This window comes from Acipenser ruthenus, chromosome 16 (assembly GCF_902713425.1).
Source record: "Acipenser ruthenus chromosome 16, fAciRut3.2 maternal haplotype, whole genome shotgun sequence".
Lineage (NCBI taxonomy): Eukaryota > Metazoa > Chordata > Actinopteri > Acipenseriformes > Acipenseridae > Acipenser > Acipenser ruthenus.
In genome coordinates this window covers 29,530,977-29,547,799 of record NC_081204.1, presented here as the reverse complement: position 1 = coordinate 29,547,799, position 16,823 = coordinate 29,530,977, and the positions used below count along the sequence as shown (strand labels likewise).

Below are 16,823 nucleotides of genomic sequence, written 5' to 3'. Positions count from 1 at the left end.
GGGTGCAGTATGTGTAAGGGAATTGATAAATCAAGGGGCAAGGATATGTAGGGATGCACCCAAACAGCAACGCACACTGCAAAGTTGACAGTCTTGGGAAAAGCCATAGGCAGCACTTAGTGGTTATGCATCTTTGTTTCTGAGATGGAGAGAGATAGCGAGTATGTGTTTGCTGTCAGTGTATTTTATCCTTCTCCCTGTGTTTGTGGGGTGGTGAGCAGTAATAGAGACTACTGGGACGTCAATAATCCAGCAAGCTGTCTGTGGTTTGTGTTCAAATCTCTGCTTTACATCCGCAGCTGTGACATCTGCCTCAGTGCAGCATGCCTCTGGAATACTTAAACAAGTTGGCAGGGCAAAACTAATGGATGCAAGGGGCAGGAGTTTGTAATGTTAGTGAATTCACTCTGACACACGTGGCAGGTCCGCAGGTCTAATGGGTCATGTTAGCCTAGTTGTAAGTAACAAAGAAAGCTTGAAGCAGCAACCAGTTTAAAGGACTGTTCATCCCAATTTAATAAAAAGGTGGTAGTGAATGAAGTGCCTAGAAAAGAAAACAAAAACAGTTTGTGCACCATTTAATGTCCTCCTCTTCTTGCTCAGCTTTCAGTGTTTCAGTGGAGTTGTACTGTATATTGTTACTGTACACAGCAAGTTTACTCTGTGGAGAAACAGTCCCTGATGGTTTTTCCTCCGTAACCCGCGGAACCGCCCGAACCATTGCAACGCTCCATTTGGAAGCCCCAGCGAAGCCAGGACGTGAACCTGTACACTTCTGGCTGTATGGCTCGCTTTGCATACTGCGTGGCTGTGCTTTTACTAGGTGATGCACTCAGGGGACCCCATTACACTGTACATTTAATGAGGTATCTGAGTCATAAGTCATCTGATGTTAACCCTTGGCACTGCCACTGCTGAGCATAGATAACAACTGGTAAAGAAAACTGCTTTTTGGAGCAGAAGAAAAGACTTCATAGGCACCTGTCTTCAGTGATGTCAGTGAGCCTTCTAGACAAGCCTGGTCAGGTTGCAGAACATCATTCCACTGTATACAGGCACCATTCAAAACATTCACTTCTTGAATGCCCTGTGAGCCTGCATATACAAATAGGAATATACCACAGACATTACACAGGTTGATATAAACAAGCGTAATTGTAGAAATTGACCCACCTTTTCAAAAAAGACTTACAAAGTATGTTTGTTTATTAAAGGAAACTCGGATTCTCTTCCGGAAAATCCCATATTGCTTGTTGAGCATTTCACCTTAAAGCCCATATAATAGGTTTGCATACAGTACATAGGGTAAATGCATTTATCCTTATTACAGATGTGCCCAATCAAATTATGGCACTTTACTTCCATCTTTTTCTGATCACGTGATTGGTTTATTTTTTTGTTTTCTTTGATTTCCTAATGGAAATATGCAACGCACATACACAGGCACGCTCACACATCATCACTATTTAGGATCTCTCCTTCGTTAAACATGATTAATCTGCTCTACGGGTAAGATTACAAAGTGTGAACCTCATGACTCGAGATGAGTGTGCTATTGCTGTAGAAGCTGACTCCTCCCGCAGGCCTCTGGACAGTGTGCTGTACCTCGTCTCTGCCAAATGGCAGGAAGGCAATTTAAATGTTAGCAGTCATGGAAGAAAAAGCTAGAAATATTACAATTGAATTAATGTATCTTTACTCTTCTGTGAGTTCATAATTAAGCACACTACCCCATTGGATTTGCAGTGAAAGGGGATCCAGACTGGTGAGCCAGTAATAATAATAATAATAATAATAATAAAACAAATACTTTTCTATCCAGTATGTGCTGCAAATTTGTGTGCAGGTAGTGAAATAACCACCTTCCTATTTTTTTATTTATTTATTTTTTTTTGGGGGGGGGGGGTCTTGGGGAGTATTTGTTCATTCATCTCAGTGAGCAGTTATGTTATGTGTCCATTAGGTGGCGGTGGAGTACAGACCTATAGTTAGTTCTGGATTACTGTCCGTGGTTACAAATAAAAAAAAAATGCCTGGGTTGAATTTGAACTGTAACCCATACTAATGGATGTCTTTACTTCACCTACTTTACTGTCATTGTCAAGTACAAATGTTTAAGCCACCAAATGGACACCGAAAATGATTCTGCACATTAAAAACAAAACCCTACTAGGATCTGGACCAGCACAACAGCTGAATGTCTGTTGGTGTGTTGAAGGCATTGAGAAAGACTTCTAGTCAACAGGTTTTTTTTAGTATTAAGTTTAACCCTGTTGAGTGTTTAATAGTAGTTACATTTTAACTTCATGTAAAGTGCTTTGTGGCAGGCCTCATTAAAGGCGCTATGCAAAAATAAAGATTGTTTGATTGAAATGTGAGGCGAGGGTACAAAATGTTGAACATTGTTTTTCTAATAGTAGATTACTTCACTTTTATTTTTGTAAGCTCTGCTTTGCACAGCTCATAATCAAAATCTGCCCAATTGACCTAAAAATCCAGGAACTCCTCTTATCTCATTCCTGAGGTCTTTGTTGTGCTCTGCAGTTTTTGTTGTGTTTTGTTTTTATAAGAAAACAAATTCAATTTGTGTGCATATTTTGTATTGACTTCTTACTCCCAATCAATTCAGGCTTGCCAGTCAAATTAGAAACAATTTCTTATCACCGATTGAAAGAGAAATGCTTGACTTCTCAGATCTGGAGCACAAGTGGCAGATTGACGGAAGGGAGAAACTTTGGTTTATACAGAGACAATAAATTGGCTGCAGGCTTAGAAAAATGCTGGCGCTTAGCCTCAGTCAATCGGTGAAATTTGACACAGCTAGAATGCACTGTTAAACGATGTTTTCAAAAGTTATTAATGTTGCTTTCTCTCAAGGGCTCTGCTGCGGTATTTATACTAGTCATGTGAAGCTCTTCTAGGTGCATTTATCTGGTGTATTGTCTGTCATTACTCTGATGTGAAAAGTGTGCTATAGATATGTCGTTTATGGCTACAGTCCCATTATGGAGCTGAAGCTTGGCGGCTTGTTTTTTTCATGAAACCTGCCGAGCAAGGCAGGGCTGGAGCTGCTGCATGTCTGCCTTCTCGTGCCTGTTACTGTAGGATTCTACTTCGGAACCATGCACTGACATGCACGTGAACTTGATAAAAATAGAATCATGTAGCAGCTGTCACCTGCAGACAGATTCGGTCCTGTGATTGGGGTGCTGAGCTCTCGTCAAAAGGTGTATGCCGACTTTTGGGAGCATCTTTGGAATCTTAAAAAAAAAAAAATTAAAAAATAGGCCAGAGGTTAAATACGCTTCAATAGTCCACAAACATGGCCACAGTCCACTTACATCTTTAGTCTCTGTCTTAGCATTAAAAGTCCCATTTACAGAAGAACTATGGGCCAGAGTGGACAGAACATATTTCAGGAGTAGTGCACCTGACCTCATTCTTCATAAAAGTGGTAGAAGTAAACAGTTCAGACATTGAGAATAATAAAACAAGTAATAAACTCCCCATGTTTATCATGAGAAGATGCCGTGGGTGTAAAGCTGCCTCACTGTATGGCGCCAGTTGCTCTCTATTGTTTGTCTAGGGATGTACTGGGTCTGTTACCAGATTAGCTTTTATGTTTAATGTCTCTGCAAAATGGTGTTAACCTTTAGTACCGCTTGTATTCTGTTCTAATTGACCATTTGCAGAGATCCATTAAGCGCTCTATTACACTACTGTCAGTATAGCACCCTGTCCTCTCTCTGTTCAAACCAACTTTATTTTTTAATACAAACCCTCCACCTACCCAGTCTCAGATTCAGATTTGTAAAGCATGGCCCCTTAATATCACCTGGAGCTACTGGTGGCCTTTTCCAAATCCTGTGCATAAAATTAACCTGGGACAGTAAATCTGCTTCATATTAGAAATGTGTGCAATAGATTTCAATTAAATTGGTGGATGATCTGTGAATCAATAAGTTGATTTTAAATGTAAGCTTTCCTATCATAAGGGTATTTAAATAATATTGCAGTGGGTAACTGCAGCAAGATATCTTGCCTATGGCAGTGTTATTGACCCAGTAAGAGCATGCTTCACAGTGATTTATCTGGAGTCTAATAGCATTGCATTAAATTAGCCTCCTTCAATTACCAGTGTATCTGAAAATTAGGGATTAAAAAAATACCATCATCTTACAAAGACAGCGGTCTGCAACTATAAAGATAGTCTCGGGTCTCCTGAGGTTTAGCTTTGCTGAGTATGTGCACGGGCTGTGTGGAACAAAAAGATATAGGATCCATTTATGCTGTCATATTCCACATTCTGGGGATTGATAGTTCTGAGGAAAGAATGTATCTGCAGTCCCTCAACCCTGTATGATGCTCTGACATTTCTCTTAACACATACACTGACCTTCAAAACAAATACACAACTGCAGGTCTGCGGTGCTGGGGCATTCATTTCCGGTACTTCATTATCTGCTGTGTGCAGGCAGACCAAGGTATTTAGTGAGCAAAGAGGTAAGATTGGGATTAAATGGGTTGCTCATTCCACACCTGTCATTTGTAGAAAATGGATATGTTGTGGGGTACCATAGCACTTGTGAGACGACTGCCTCATTATAATAATATTAAAATAATCTTTTGACAATTACCTATTCTGGAATACATCATCAGTCAGAGTGGCATAACATGGGCCACACATCCCTCCAGCACCACAGAGGAGCACATGTTTCTACTTATTAGGTAGGCCAGGGTATATAGTAACACATTTACCATTTTGACCCGCGTATATTAACAGTTTTTTCCGTTCGGCTCCATCAAGATATCATGTTCCAGCAGAAATCATATGGATGTGTTTAGTTTTTTATCACTGTGTGGTATGTGTTTTTTTTTTTTTTTTTTTTTACCCTACAGGGACATATTACATTTAAAAGCCCCCGCTGAAAGAATTGAGTCCAATAGATGAACCCCTGTGTGTACTGCGTTCAATGTTTCTAATCTCGATTCCCCATGGCTCGCTGCTCGTCCAAAATGCACACAAAAAACAGCAGTCAGGCCAGATGACTTCCTTCAGTGAAATATTTTTTCAATTATGTCTCTGTGTCTTTCTTATCCTCTGTAGTCCCCTAATCTCCAAGAACTCATTCCCTCAGTTCCACCCACGATGAAATTAGACAGATCACGGCAATTTGTTTCTTGATGTTATGCAATGGGGGCTTACATCTAAAGATCCTGTTTGAGAGCTGTCCATTAAATAAATCCTAATTGGAGCATGGTTGGTATAAACACAGTGCTACTACATTATGTCTCCGTTAGACCAGTGAATAAATCAAAGTAAATAGAATGGGAAACATCAATACAAATCTCTGAATTGCTAAATGAGTTGATTTGTATTTTTAATCAATGGAGTGTACCCAGTATGACCACTTACTGCTTGACAATGAACGGCCATCAAAGAAAAACCTTGTTCTGCCAAATATACAGCATTCCTTCATTTAGCAGTAGTGTTTGAATGTGCAAGGTCAAGTTATGCTATAGACAGAGAGGCTGATGTGATCAATATGTTTTTTGATTAACAAGAGCAGGATGAGTCATCTAAACTGTCTAATATTGCTAATAATTGCACAAGGCAAGTAAACAAATAAGGGAATCATGACAAACCCATCACATGATTCATTATAGAAGATTATCATAACAACGCAATGCTAGAAGCCTGCAACAAATTGTCTTGAAAGGCCAGAATTTAGCTGTCTTTGAGGGCTCTTTCCCTATAGTAAAGAATCTAAAACAGAAATAGACCTGCTGTCTGCCAGTTGGAAAGACATGCTCTCTGTTATACTTTGTTGGAAAGAAATTTCACTGAGAACAGAGTTATAATAAGAGGCCTGGATGGGGAATAGCTGAAGCACAGGCAATCAAAACATTTTTTAAGAAAGTTTCTAGAACCTCAGAGTGCTAAGAGAAGCTGTGATGCTACAGCAGCAAGCTTCACAGGAACATAGAGACTGAGAACACAATGTAAGATTTAATCGAGTCTGTTTTTACATCATTAGATATTTTCCAATTCATTTGAGGAGGTGAAGGCTTGTGACTGAAGTCTTTAAGAATGTCTAAGGGTGCTGTGAGTGGTACAGGCCCATGTGTAAGCAGGAAATACAAAATGCGGGCCGTAGGAGTTAATCTGCAGATGTTGCTGAAAGTTCAAACCTGCTGATTGTTGTGGGCCGCCTTTGAGTGATATTTCCTGATTCCTTTTTTATTATTATTCATTTTTTAGAATTGAGGTTTAAGCCAACTGGGTTTAAGCCACACTGTTGAATAAAAACATGTTTGAACTTATTTCAGCTTGAGCTCTTTAGACTGAGCAAATAACATTTGTTTGAGCTGACCAGGAAATTATAGGCTGCTGATATCATTGTCAAGGGACATGTGAATAGCTAACTTCAGTATTACAAGACCTCTGTAGTTCCACAGGAAATATTATTAAAAAAAAAAAAAGAAAGAAAAAGAAAAGCTGTTCAAACTGTTACCCAACAGACGAGAAATTTGATAACTCTGCAGAACAATGTAATTGGCGGAAATGCTTCAGTCAGAGATGTTACTGGAACACATTCTGTATAAAAATGTGAGTGTTTTATTATGAGTAGTATCATTATCATCAGTGTCATTATCATAATCACACTCTTTTATGACTAGTAGAAACGCAGCTAGTATTTCATATTAATGTTATGCCCAATTCTTGTTTGAAATGTATGAATAATGATTTATAAATCTCTATCTTTCCCTTCATGTTCTAACCCAACACTTTTTTTATGTGCGTTCATATTTCATATTAACGTTTTATATGAGAGAGGGAGAGATTATTGAAACCCATGACAAATATATTTAGTTCAATTTAAAAATCCATAAACACAATTCACTGAGATGCATTAAAAATCCTTAGTAAATTTGTCTTTTATGCAGTCTTTTTGGGAGTGGGTGTTCTGTTCAGTTGATCTAAACAGAAAATGATATGTAGACTTCCACTGGCATAATTAAATAAAGCGTCAATATTCTGTCTGTAAAAATAAATAAAACACTAGGGAGGATCTTATTTAGTGATTTAAAGAATGCCATTATTGAGATCTGTCACCATTTAGATCAGTTACCATTTAGATCAATTGAATAGATCAGGGTTGTCCAGCAGTGCCATACATGGCACTTTTGATTTAGAAGTGTTTTTAAGGCTCTCTCGTCATCAGTATGGCTCTTTGAGACAAAAAAAGTTAATAAATAAAGTGCTGTTTTGTGAAAAGGTGAAGGGAAGCTTTGACACTTGTAAAGCGTTCTGTCAGTCAGCAGCCCCTGCTGTCTTTGCAGCAGAAGGGGCGATTCACAGTTTTGGTGCAGCTGTGGGTTGCACTGTAGACATGGTAAGGTCTAATCAGCTTCACGGTTGTGTTTCCCATTTCTCCAGACAGGTCTCCACATACACACCCCAGTCTCATTAAGCCTGGAGCTTGACGTTATCTTGGTCCCGTACCAAAAATGACCAGCAGCTTTAACATTAGTCATTTAAGTCAAAAAGACTTGTCAAATTCAACAGTCTCCCTGTAGTCTTCACCTTGTCTCTTCCCGCAGAACCAGACAGATCCAATCTCGAGTTCTTCTCAACAGTGTTTTAAAGCACTGAAATCTGAAACTTAAAAACTGTAATGGGCAACAAGGTGGAAAAACAACCTGTCTGCCTGCTGGGTCTGACTTGTTTTGTTGTGGATCATGAAGGACTATGATTTGTTTTTCTTTTATCTGTGTTACTCATTGTGTAGTGAAATGCCATCATTTAAAATAAATAAGTAATGTGTGCACCCAAAAAAAAACACTTCACCTGTGATGCATTGCCTGTTGACATACAGTAAACATGAGGTGACTTATATAAAATCTACTGATATACAGTAATGAGATGCAAAACAAAAATAAATCACTTTTGTTTGGTTTGTTTTCTATTGGCGGTGGGTGTACAGGGATGGCAGCAATAACACTGCTATTTGTAGATGGTTATTACAGAACAGTCCCACATGTTACAGTGACCTAGTATAAGGGTAAACCGTAGCAGAGACTAAACCGAAAATACTGGTGCCATTTATTAATTATATCATGGCTTAGGGAGAAGTTACCTCTTCGATTGTTGCTTTAAGTAGGCAGATATTTTCAGCAGCTCAGGTTGTTTGTACTGGATTTCCTTAGAGATTATTACCTTGGGCTAAAATAAATAGAGAAGTTATGGTGATTAGCATTGGGACGCGCAGGTTTTCCCAGAAGCGAGGAGAGACTACATACGGTCTTAACTCCTCAGTGACTTGAGAGGGTTATCTGATTATCTGAATATTCTCTCTTTACCACAACCACAAAAGGACATGATATACATGTGGGAGGCTTCCTTACAGTATGATTACAATATTTCTTTCTTTCTTTATTTATTTGATTGTCTATTTATTAAAGTATCTTGATTGCTTGCTAAGTTATTGGAAACACCCAGAGACAAAAGCAGAAAAAAGAACCAAACACAAGCAGTGATTTGCATGGCTGAGCATCACCCCAGCCAGATACTTCTGGACCAACACAGTGGTATAAATTGTGCCGATCGTACAGTCTCTAATACAACACGTACAGTATTAATGTGGGTTTTGTGCTTAATCAACCAGCATCCTCTGTAGCTCTTAAGGATTACTATGGTAACACAATCATTTCAGCTACTTGTAATACATACAGATTATGTTTGGGGGAGAGGGGGGTCGTGGGGGGAGCAAGGTTTGACAACAATAAGGTCATTGCAGTGAGATACGCCAGCTTTAATTCCTGTAGAGAAATTGCAAGATGCAGTATAAAGCTTAAAATATCTGGCTTCAGACAGGCATCGAGAAACAGGAAGTCAAATGTTGTGGAATTTGATTATAATAGATATCTGTTTATTAAGTACATACTAGAGCATCTCGTATTCTCTCTCTATTTATATATCCATGAATATATTCAAGACTAGTCCCGCTGAGTGTTGGAAACCTACAGTGTATACCATTGTTGCTAATTTGAAAGAACATTGACATCTAAAATAAGAAGTGCTTACAATATCTGTAAGTAAAAATCGTGACACCAACACTACAGATTGTTTCACTTCATAATATTCAGTTGGCCACTCTGCACTGCTGCTGTGGAAAGACAATTCCCAACTGAATTTAAGGAGGCCCCCCACCTCAGCGGATGCTGCAGTATTTAATGCAATGGCACTTAGATATAGCCCCCCACTATGACCCTTGGTGGTAGTCCTAGGATCGTGTTACCCATTGTCTGCTTCCATCTTTCAGTGCTGGGCTGTGATTGTTTTCCCCACAGCTGCACAAAGTAGCTCAGTGACTTTGCCCCCCTGCCGCCCCCTTATTTTGAGCTTTTATCGAGGCTCTCCAAGCAACAGCAATGCAGTTTTAATGTTGTAATTCTAGAATAACATGGAGTGTGAACAGTATGTGTGGTTGCTTGCTTTGTTGGACGTTCCCTCTAATTGTAATATTTCTTTTGCTGTTGCTTCTGAATGCTAATGCTTCTGTGGAAAGTTACAGTAACCCTGGAAGCAAGACTTGTGTCCCAGAATAGTGTATGCACATTGATATTTATGAATAACTGAATATACCCGTAAGGCAGAGGGATCCACCTGGTCCAATAGAGCCATAGATCTCTCTTCCTGTGACAGGCACACCGTACACGTGGATGCAATTAACTGTACTGTAGCAACGACCTGCTGCCGGATGGCTCCTGACAGCCATTACAAGTGATACTGTTGTCCGATTACAGTTTGTGTGTTTGTCTTTTTGTAAATGAAAGGGTGAATATGACACCTAATCCCCTAAGCGTTTGCCTTTTGCTGTGAGTCTGGGTATGTCATGGATTTTATGTCTCGCTTCCCCAACCTCTGAATATGAAGTGACCCACGGAAATCCTCTAGTTTAAGGCAGCTGCACACGTCTGCAAAAGCTGGTTTTATTTTTTTGGGCTGTTTTGTATTTGTCCATATGCAGTGTGAGCAGCCTAGAAGGAATTAATACCTGTAGTGGTGCACAGATTAAACAAATACAGGAAGTCGGCTGAGTTTGCCATGGAAAACGGTTCAGTTTACTTGTACTGCAAGCATGCAATTACCAGAGTTTGTAGAGCAATCTATGTACATGTTTAAAGGAGATTATTTAGATGCGTCGAACAAATGTTCTACGCTGGGACTGCAGGGAAAAAATTACCACATAAGCCACGCCTAACCCTGTCCGAACAGCCTTGTATTGTTCACAACTCTACTTCAAATTTGTATAAGGGTGAGTGTTATACTCAATATATTACCGTTACTTGGATGAGTGGGGCAAGGTACATCACTTTGTTGCAGTATTTGTACTGGGAGTGCTTTTATCAGTATTAGCAGAGAGACACTATTTCCAATATTGCGGGAAAGGGTCCCTAGAATTTACTGTGATTTCTACAGGTGAGAGCAACTGATTGAGGTTTAAAGAGCTGACATTTATACAGCTTGTCATTGCATTCCATTACTGTAGTGTAACCCTGTTATGACTTTTGACTTCTTAGATGAGCACAGGGAAGCAAATGGAGTTCTGACATTTCCCATTGGCTGTTAATGGTGTAATTACTTTAAAAATAGGGAGTCACTCATCCTGATTGGTGGTGCTAAACGCTCCTTAATTTATTGTTCGGGAGTGAACAATCTGCTAGCAATGGAACATAGGATATTTTTTGGTTTGTAAGATATTGATTATTACAACAATTTTTTTTTTCTTCCAGTGAAAAAGGATTTGGATGAGCCAGATGACTCCAGGGCTCCACAGATAAAGAAAAAAGTGAAGGAACTGCGCATTCTGGACCCCAAAACAGCCCAAAACCTGTGTAGGTGTTCCCCTATTATATATATATAGAGAGAGAGAGGATAATCCATGAACATTCATGGAGTACTGTAGTTACATCACACATGGCAAAGTAGTTTGTAGAGTGAAATAAACCCAGCACCCTCCCTTAGATCATTTATATATAGTGTACTGTTGAACTCGAAAAAGTATTTCAATGCTAGAATTATATGTGTTGTATAGGTCTATATATATATATATATATATATATATATATATATATATATATATATATAACAATTATGAATTCACACAATAAGATTGCTTGTTTTGGAAAGTTTATTTAGGCACACGTCTTTGTTGTCTTTTCTCGGGCAGTCGGTCACGTTGCTGTTTGTGTACTCGGACAGTCACGTCTTTTGTTGCTGATTTTTGATACACGCATCACTACACTCGAAGTTAAGATACAGGCTATTTTTGAGAAGCAAAAAATGGTTTTAAAAGTGTGCCTTAAATTCGAAGGAATACAGTAATTAAAGTGCCATTTGTATTTGTCGTTAACACATCCACAACTGCTTTTTTTGAAAGGAGCTTTGGTACGTTTGTCTGTGGATGTCCTCTCTCTGCTCCCTGCCTCCCAGCTGGAGGACCTGCTTGTCCTTGTTATGTATGCATGATGTATTACATATTCCTCCTTTAATTGCTGTTGTGCTGCTCGTTAAGGTGTGAGGACACCAGCACAGGAGAATGGAGCCTGGAATGCTTTCAAGTTAAGGTTCATGAATTTTAAACCATCCCTTGTTTTCATCTGAAGTTTCTCTTAAACCTTGCCTGAGTTTTAGAATGTATTAATATATCAGACACACAGACCTATCATCAACCCACGTTGTGTTCGCTTCTCTGCCAGGAGGGTCAGAGGGTCCAACTAATGCACACCAGTAGGACTAAATATATTATTTTAGTACACCTTTATTTGTTCTTTGACACTGTGTCTATTGAAAAAATAAATAAAAAAGAGGAGAAGCGCTCCCCCTTGGATAACAGATTTACAACTGCATTACAGCTACGGCCGTCTGAAGCTGTTGTGCAGAACCTTGAGAATGGAGCCTTGGCAAATGTCAGCCTTATGGAAGGTTATTTGTTGTAAAACAAGAGTGTCAGGCTATAAGGAACATTCCGAAACTTACAAGCAGGAACTAAAATGCAGGAAAGTTGTCTGACAGAGTTCTTTTTACTTGACTTTGTTGAGCTGGGCCTCCATGACTCCCTTCCACTTGTACTGGTCATGTATTGCAATGCTAATAGTGAACTATTATATACTTATATTTTCAAATGGCACATGTCTGAGTACTGACAACTTTCATTTTTAAAAATACTGGTACAATGTTTTCTTCAATACACAGTTGACCTCTACATCCCCCCCACACCCGCACTGGGCAGAGCTTATTTAGACAGATCCCACCTACCCTAATGGTTAAGGACCATTAGGATGTTATGTATTAGGGAGAAACCAAAACTCAGTTCTCAAATCGGGACATAATCCTCCAGAAACAATATATGAATCTATTTTCGACAACATATAATTGTAACTTCAGAGTTTCAATATATTTTAAAAGCACTAAACACAAAAGAAACACATGAAGAGGTAAAGTATAGCACCATATTTGAACTGTAGTTACGTTTGGGGATTCTTTACCATAGTCCATTTTAAATTTGTTTTAAATAAGCCTGAATAACTGTATTATTTAGAATCAACAAACGTATTAAAGTCTGGGTTTAAGCTGTCATCCCTTGCTGGTAAAGTCCACTGCGTTTCTCGGCATGCGTGTGAGTCTCAGATCTGACCTCCTAACACGAAACATCATTGTGTAATTTATTATCATTTAATATTTTCTTTTAAAAGCAGGTTTTCCGAGGAAGTGGGTGGAGAGTTGAGCAGCTGAAACAACATTAGGTTCTGTCTCATTCCAGCTGAAGGTTTAGTTCGCTTGGATGAACTAATCAGAGGGAAATGATTCAGGGTCCAGCACTGAGTTAGATCCAGTTTTCTTGAAGTGGGTGGGGCTGTCTCTCGGGTTCAAGTCTGCTTTCCATCTGCAGCAGAACAATTTCTTCATACTGATGATGTGTATTCTTCTTTTTTTTAACTGTTTGCAGAGATTTTAAAACCTGTTTGGCAAATAACCTGTAGGCAGGTTTCAACCAATTTTATCCTTTAAAAATGTAGTTTTTGTTTTATCACGATCAGGTAAGTACATGGTGGGGAGGGGGGAAGGGGGGTGGGGGTAAATCACTAAAGGATATCATCTGTTTTAAAAACATTTTATTACCTACCTGTTGATCAGTATAGCCCCTTGTTGTTTTGCTGTCCCTATTCCCTTCAAGTGTTTCAGAAAATAAAATCCAACACAGTTTCCTAAGTGCAGACTAGAAGGAGAGAGTAACACAGTGAACCTAGAGTTTTAGCAAGATAAATAGGCTTCACCTGAGTCATGGTGAACATTAAAGGATGGAAAATATACATATATATATATATTTTTAAAAATCAACAGCAAAACAAAAGGGAGCTGCATGTATTGAGGTAAGAAAATAAACACAGCTGTGTTTATTGCACCTTTAAAGGACTTGACCTGAGAGAAAATGATTACACGTGGGCCGCCATTAATCAAAGCGCATTATTGCATGCTGCACTGCACATCAGTAGTGTTACTGAACTAGCAAGGAACAACGTAGATGAACTTAAAAGACTTAAAGTAAATTTAGGAATTGCTTCTAGTTTTGCGAGATTTGCCAGTTTTATCTTCCTTTTTAAACAAGTGTTGATGAAAAGGAGCCGATGCGGTCGGAATAAGCCACAGTTTGATTTTACAGCACCAGAAAAGTCCACCTAGATTGTATCATCTGCTTATTTGTAGGGGTAATCCTGATATAACCACGGATAGGTGGTTTTCCAATGCTGTAAAATGATTTTAACAAATCCAGCTGTGGTAATAAAGCCCATTTAAACTGGGTCACCCAAAATGTGGAGTGTGACCTCACAGTGGTCTGCTGTCAAGCACCAACATGATGAGGTTGGAAAGTATATAATTCTTTGATCTCATTTGAAAGGGTTTTCATGATTAAGCACTGTGTCATCTGTTGAAACGTCTGCCTTCTTTGTGGGAATGGTGTAACAGAGGACTTCATTGTGTAGTGCTGTTCATTACATATGCGCAACATTTTTCAAAAAATATGCCACAATGAAAAGATCAGGAAAATAAATGTTCAAAACAATTTTCTGCGGTTATCGTTTGATTCGCCTTGAAATTTGTGTTTAATTGTAACCATTTTTAACAGACTGCAGATAATCACATTAAGACCTGGGGGGAGATCCAGTTGGGTAGAATTGAATAGACAGCTACTGACATGCATCGGTGCTGACTTATTCCATTTGGGAAGCGCAATGATCCTGTCCATGTTTCAAAGATCAAAAACAGATGCATAGCGTGTACCTTTTAATGAGGTTTCTCTACAAGCCCAGCCTGCTGTGGGCTTGTTATGAACTTTCACATGTATGCTGCACACCTGAGCTCCATCAAGAAGTCCCCGGGACACCTGCTGTGGTTTGCTAACTGGAACAAATCATCCCCCAAAGCTGAATGTTTCAGGTGTCACTTGCACATCGCTCAGTGAGGTCTGAACAGTCTACAGTGTTTTGAAGCTTGATGTATTCATAATAATAATAATTAAAAACTGCCTTTGAGTGTCACCCCATAGACAGTAGAGTATACCTCACAATAACCCTCATCCTTCTATCATATGGTACGTAGCTGGTGGCTTTCTTTTCTGTCCTTGGATAAGGAACACTACAATGTTAAAGGAGCACTGAGAATTCCCTATAGCACCCCCAGCTTTCAATTCCACACAACTTACAGAATGCTCCTTAAGGAGTTAGATATGTTGCAGTAAATCTGACAGTTATTGTCTCTCCTTTTTTGAATTCCAGCTATCTTTCTGGGTTCATTTCGCTTGCCTTATGAAGAGATCAGAGACATCATTCTGGAGGTGGATGAGGAGAGGCTGAGTGAAGCGCTGATCCAGGTAAGAGCACCTGTTTTAGGGAAGGGGTGAGGAGGGAGGGAGCAAGGGCGTCCTCACTGACCTCGCTTCTCTGCAAGGTCATTGCAGTGTTTCTCTGACTCTTTAGAGCCCCACACCATTCAGAGATGAATGGGACTTCCATTCATCTGGCAACAATAGGCGGTCTGGGACACTGCTTGGCAAACACACAGGAACACACTTATTTTTTTTTTTTTTGCGCAAGATTAATGATCTTCCTGGTAGCTGTTTTTGTTTCTCAGGAAGAGGTAATTACAAACAAAGCTGGCTGTTTTAAGGTGGGGATGCTTTGTGAGGTATGGGCGTCTTTCGGCTTCAGGCTCCAGTGTTGATTTGCTCATGTGTTATCTTGTATTTGTGCTCATCTATTCCCATCATTGCGTGTGTGTAAAGGGACTGTTTGGGAGGGGGTATTAATAAATAACTATGTATTTGCAGAAATCAGCCAGCAGGGGGCATTGCATCCTTCAACTTTGTGTACACATGTAACAGAATTTGCAAAATGTTGTTGATATGATTGATTGTCATGCTAAAACCTTGGACACCAGGTATTAAGATTATTTATAAATCTAATAGATTTCTACACTTACAAACCAACAGCAAATATGTACACAGCTGTAAAAAAAACATTGTAGCCCTACAAATGAAGAGAAGAGATGTACTAAAAATACTTAATGCTTTACTTTTGTTGAGTCATATAATAGATTCTTGTTCTATTCTTGCTTAATTGTCATCTCTGTCAATGCGAAATGTATAATAATTGCCTTCAGCTATAATTTATCAGTATCTCTCACCTGTGCAGCAACATCTGAGACCACCATGTGAATGCAGTAATCAGGGCAAAGTACAGAGCCCGATTCTTTCAGCTCTTAAGTCTCTTAAGATCCAATTATACCAACCTGTGGTTATTCACCATTTCAGAATGTCACAGGTTTCTGTAAAGCCTGTTTAATTCTTTACGTTCCTTTAGCTGAAAATTAAGATAGTGTTTTTTTTTCTTTTGCTTGCTTGTTTGTTTTATTTTACCTATAAATTCTCCTTTACAACAAGCTAAGCACAAACATCACATTCGTTATCTATTAATGACTAGTTAATGAGATAGATGGACAGATAGATAGATTTGAGTCTGCTGTATATTTATCAGGGGGAAAAAAACATGGATAATAATATATACGACGTTCCGTTTTGTAAAGCAGTAGTCAGAAACCATCAGAATGTTCTTCCTTAAAACGAGAAAACAAGTGCTTGTGTATTGGTGTTATGGGGAAAATACTGTAGGAGCCATGAGCATATAACCTGTGCAGTGATACAGTATAAAGGGCCCCCTTATTCTCTCTCTGTGCCCGGGCTGGGGAGTGGCAGTGGGGCTTCCTTGCTGACAGGGTTGGCAGTCAGCCTCTGGGGTTGGAGGAAGCAGAATCTTTGATGGCAGGAACAGGAATGGATAGGCAGCAGCTGTTGATGAACCTGTAGCTTTTCTAGTTCCTTTTCGGCCAGGGAGGGGATGGCTTCTGAGGGGCGCTGGGATTGTAAAAACCTTTACAGCTCTTCTCCTGTGATGAGTCTATTGCATTTGTCAGCTGGGTGACTCACGGTGTGAATGTTTGTAAAGCTGCAGTTAGTGCTTCATATGTTTCTAATTCTCTGACATTTCCATTAATGCCAGGGTGGGACTGCCTCAGAGAGAAGCAGCCATGGATGCCAAAGCACAAACGAAAACCTTTTCATTTCATGTTCATTTCTTTCTGGATTTTCTTTGTTTTTTATTTCCTTCTTGGTGGAATTGTAGGGAAATGAAAACAAATGTGCTGTGAACCCTTTACCCCTCCCTGCATGCCTCTCTCCTTTGTAACTGTGCAGCTGCCT

General features: G+C 39.3%; 1 protein-coding gene across 7 annotated transcripts in view; it reads left to right on the top strand.

Moving 5' to 3' along the window:
- LOC117411924 (protein diaphanous homolog 2-like) overlaps positions 1–16,823 on the top strand; it is a 403,755-nt gene that overhangs the window by 215,366 nt on the left and 171,566 nt on the right. For all 7 annotated transcript variants that reach the window (XM_058989329.1, XM_058989330.1, XM_058989334.1 and 4 more), the window contains 2 exons: positions 10,801–10,902; positions 14,845–14,939. In XM_058989329.1, the coding sequence (XP_058845312.1) occupies positions 10,801–10,902; positions 14,845–14,939 (197 nt within the window). The remainder of the gene's footprint in view (positions 1–10,800; positions 10,903–14,844; positions 14,940–16,823) is intronic.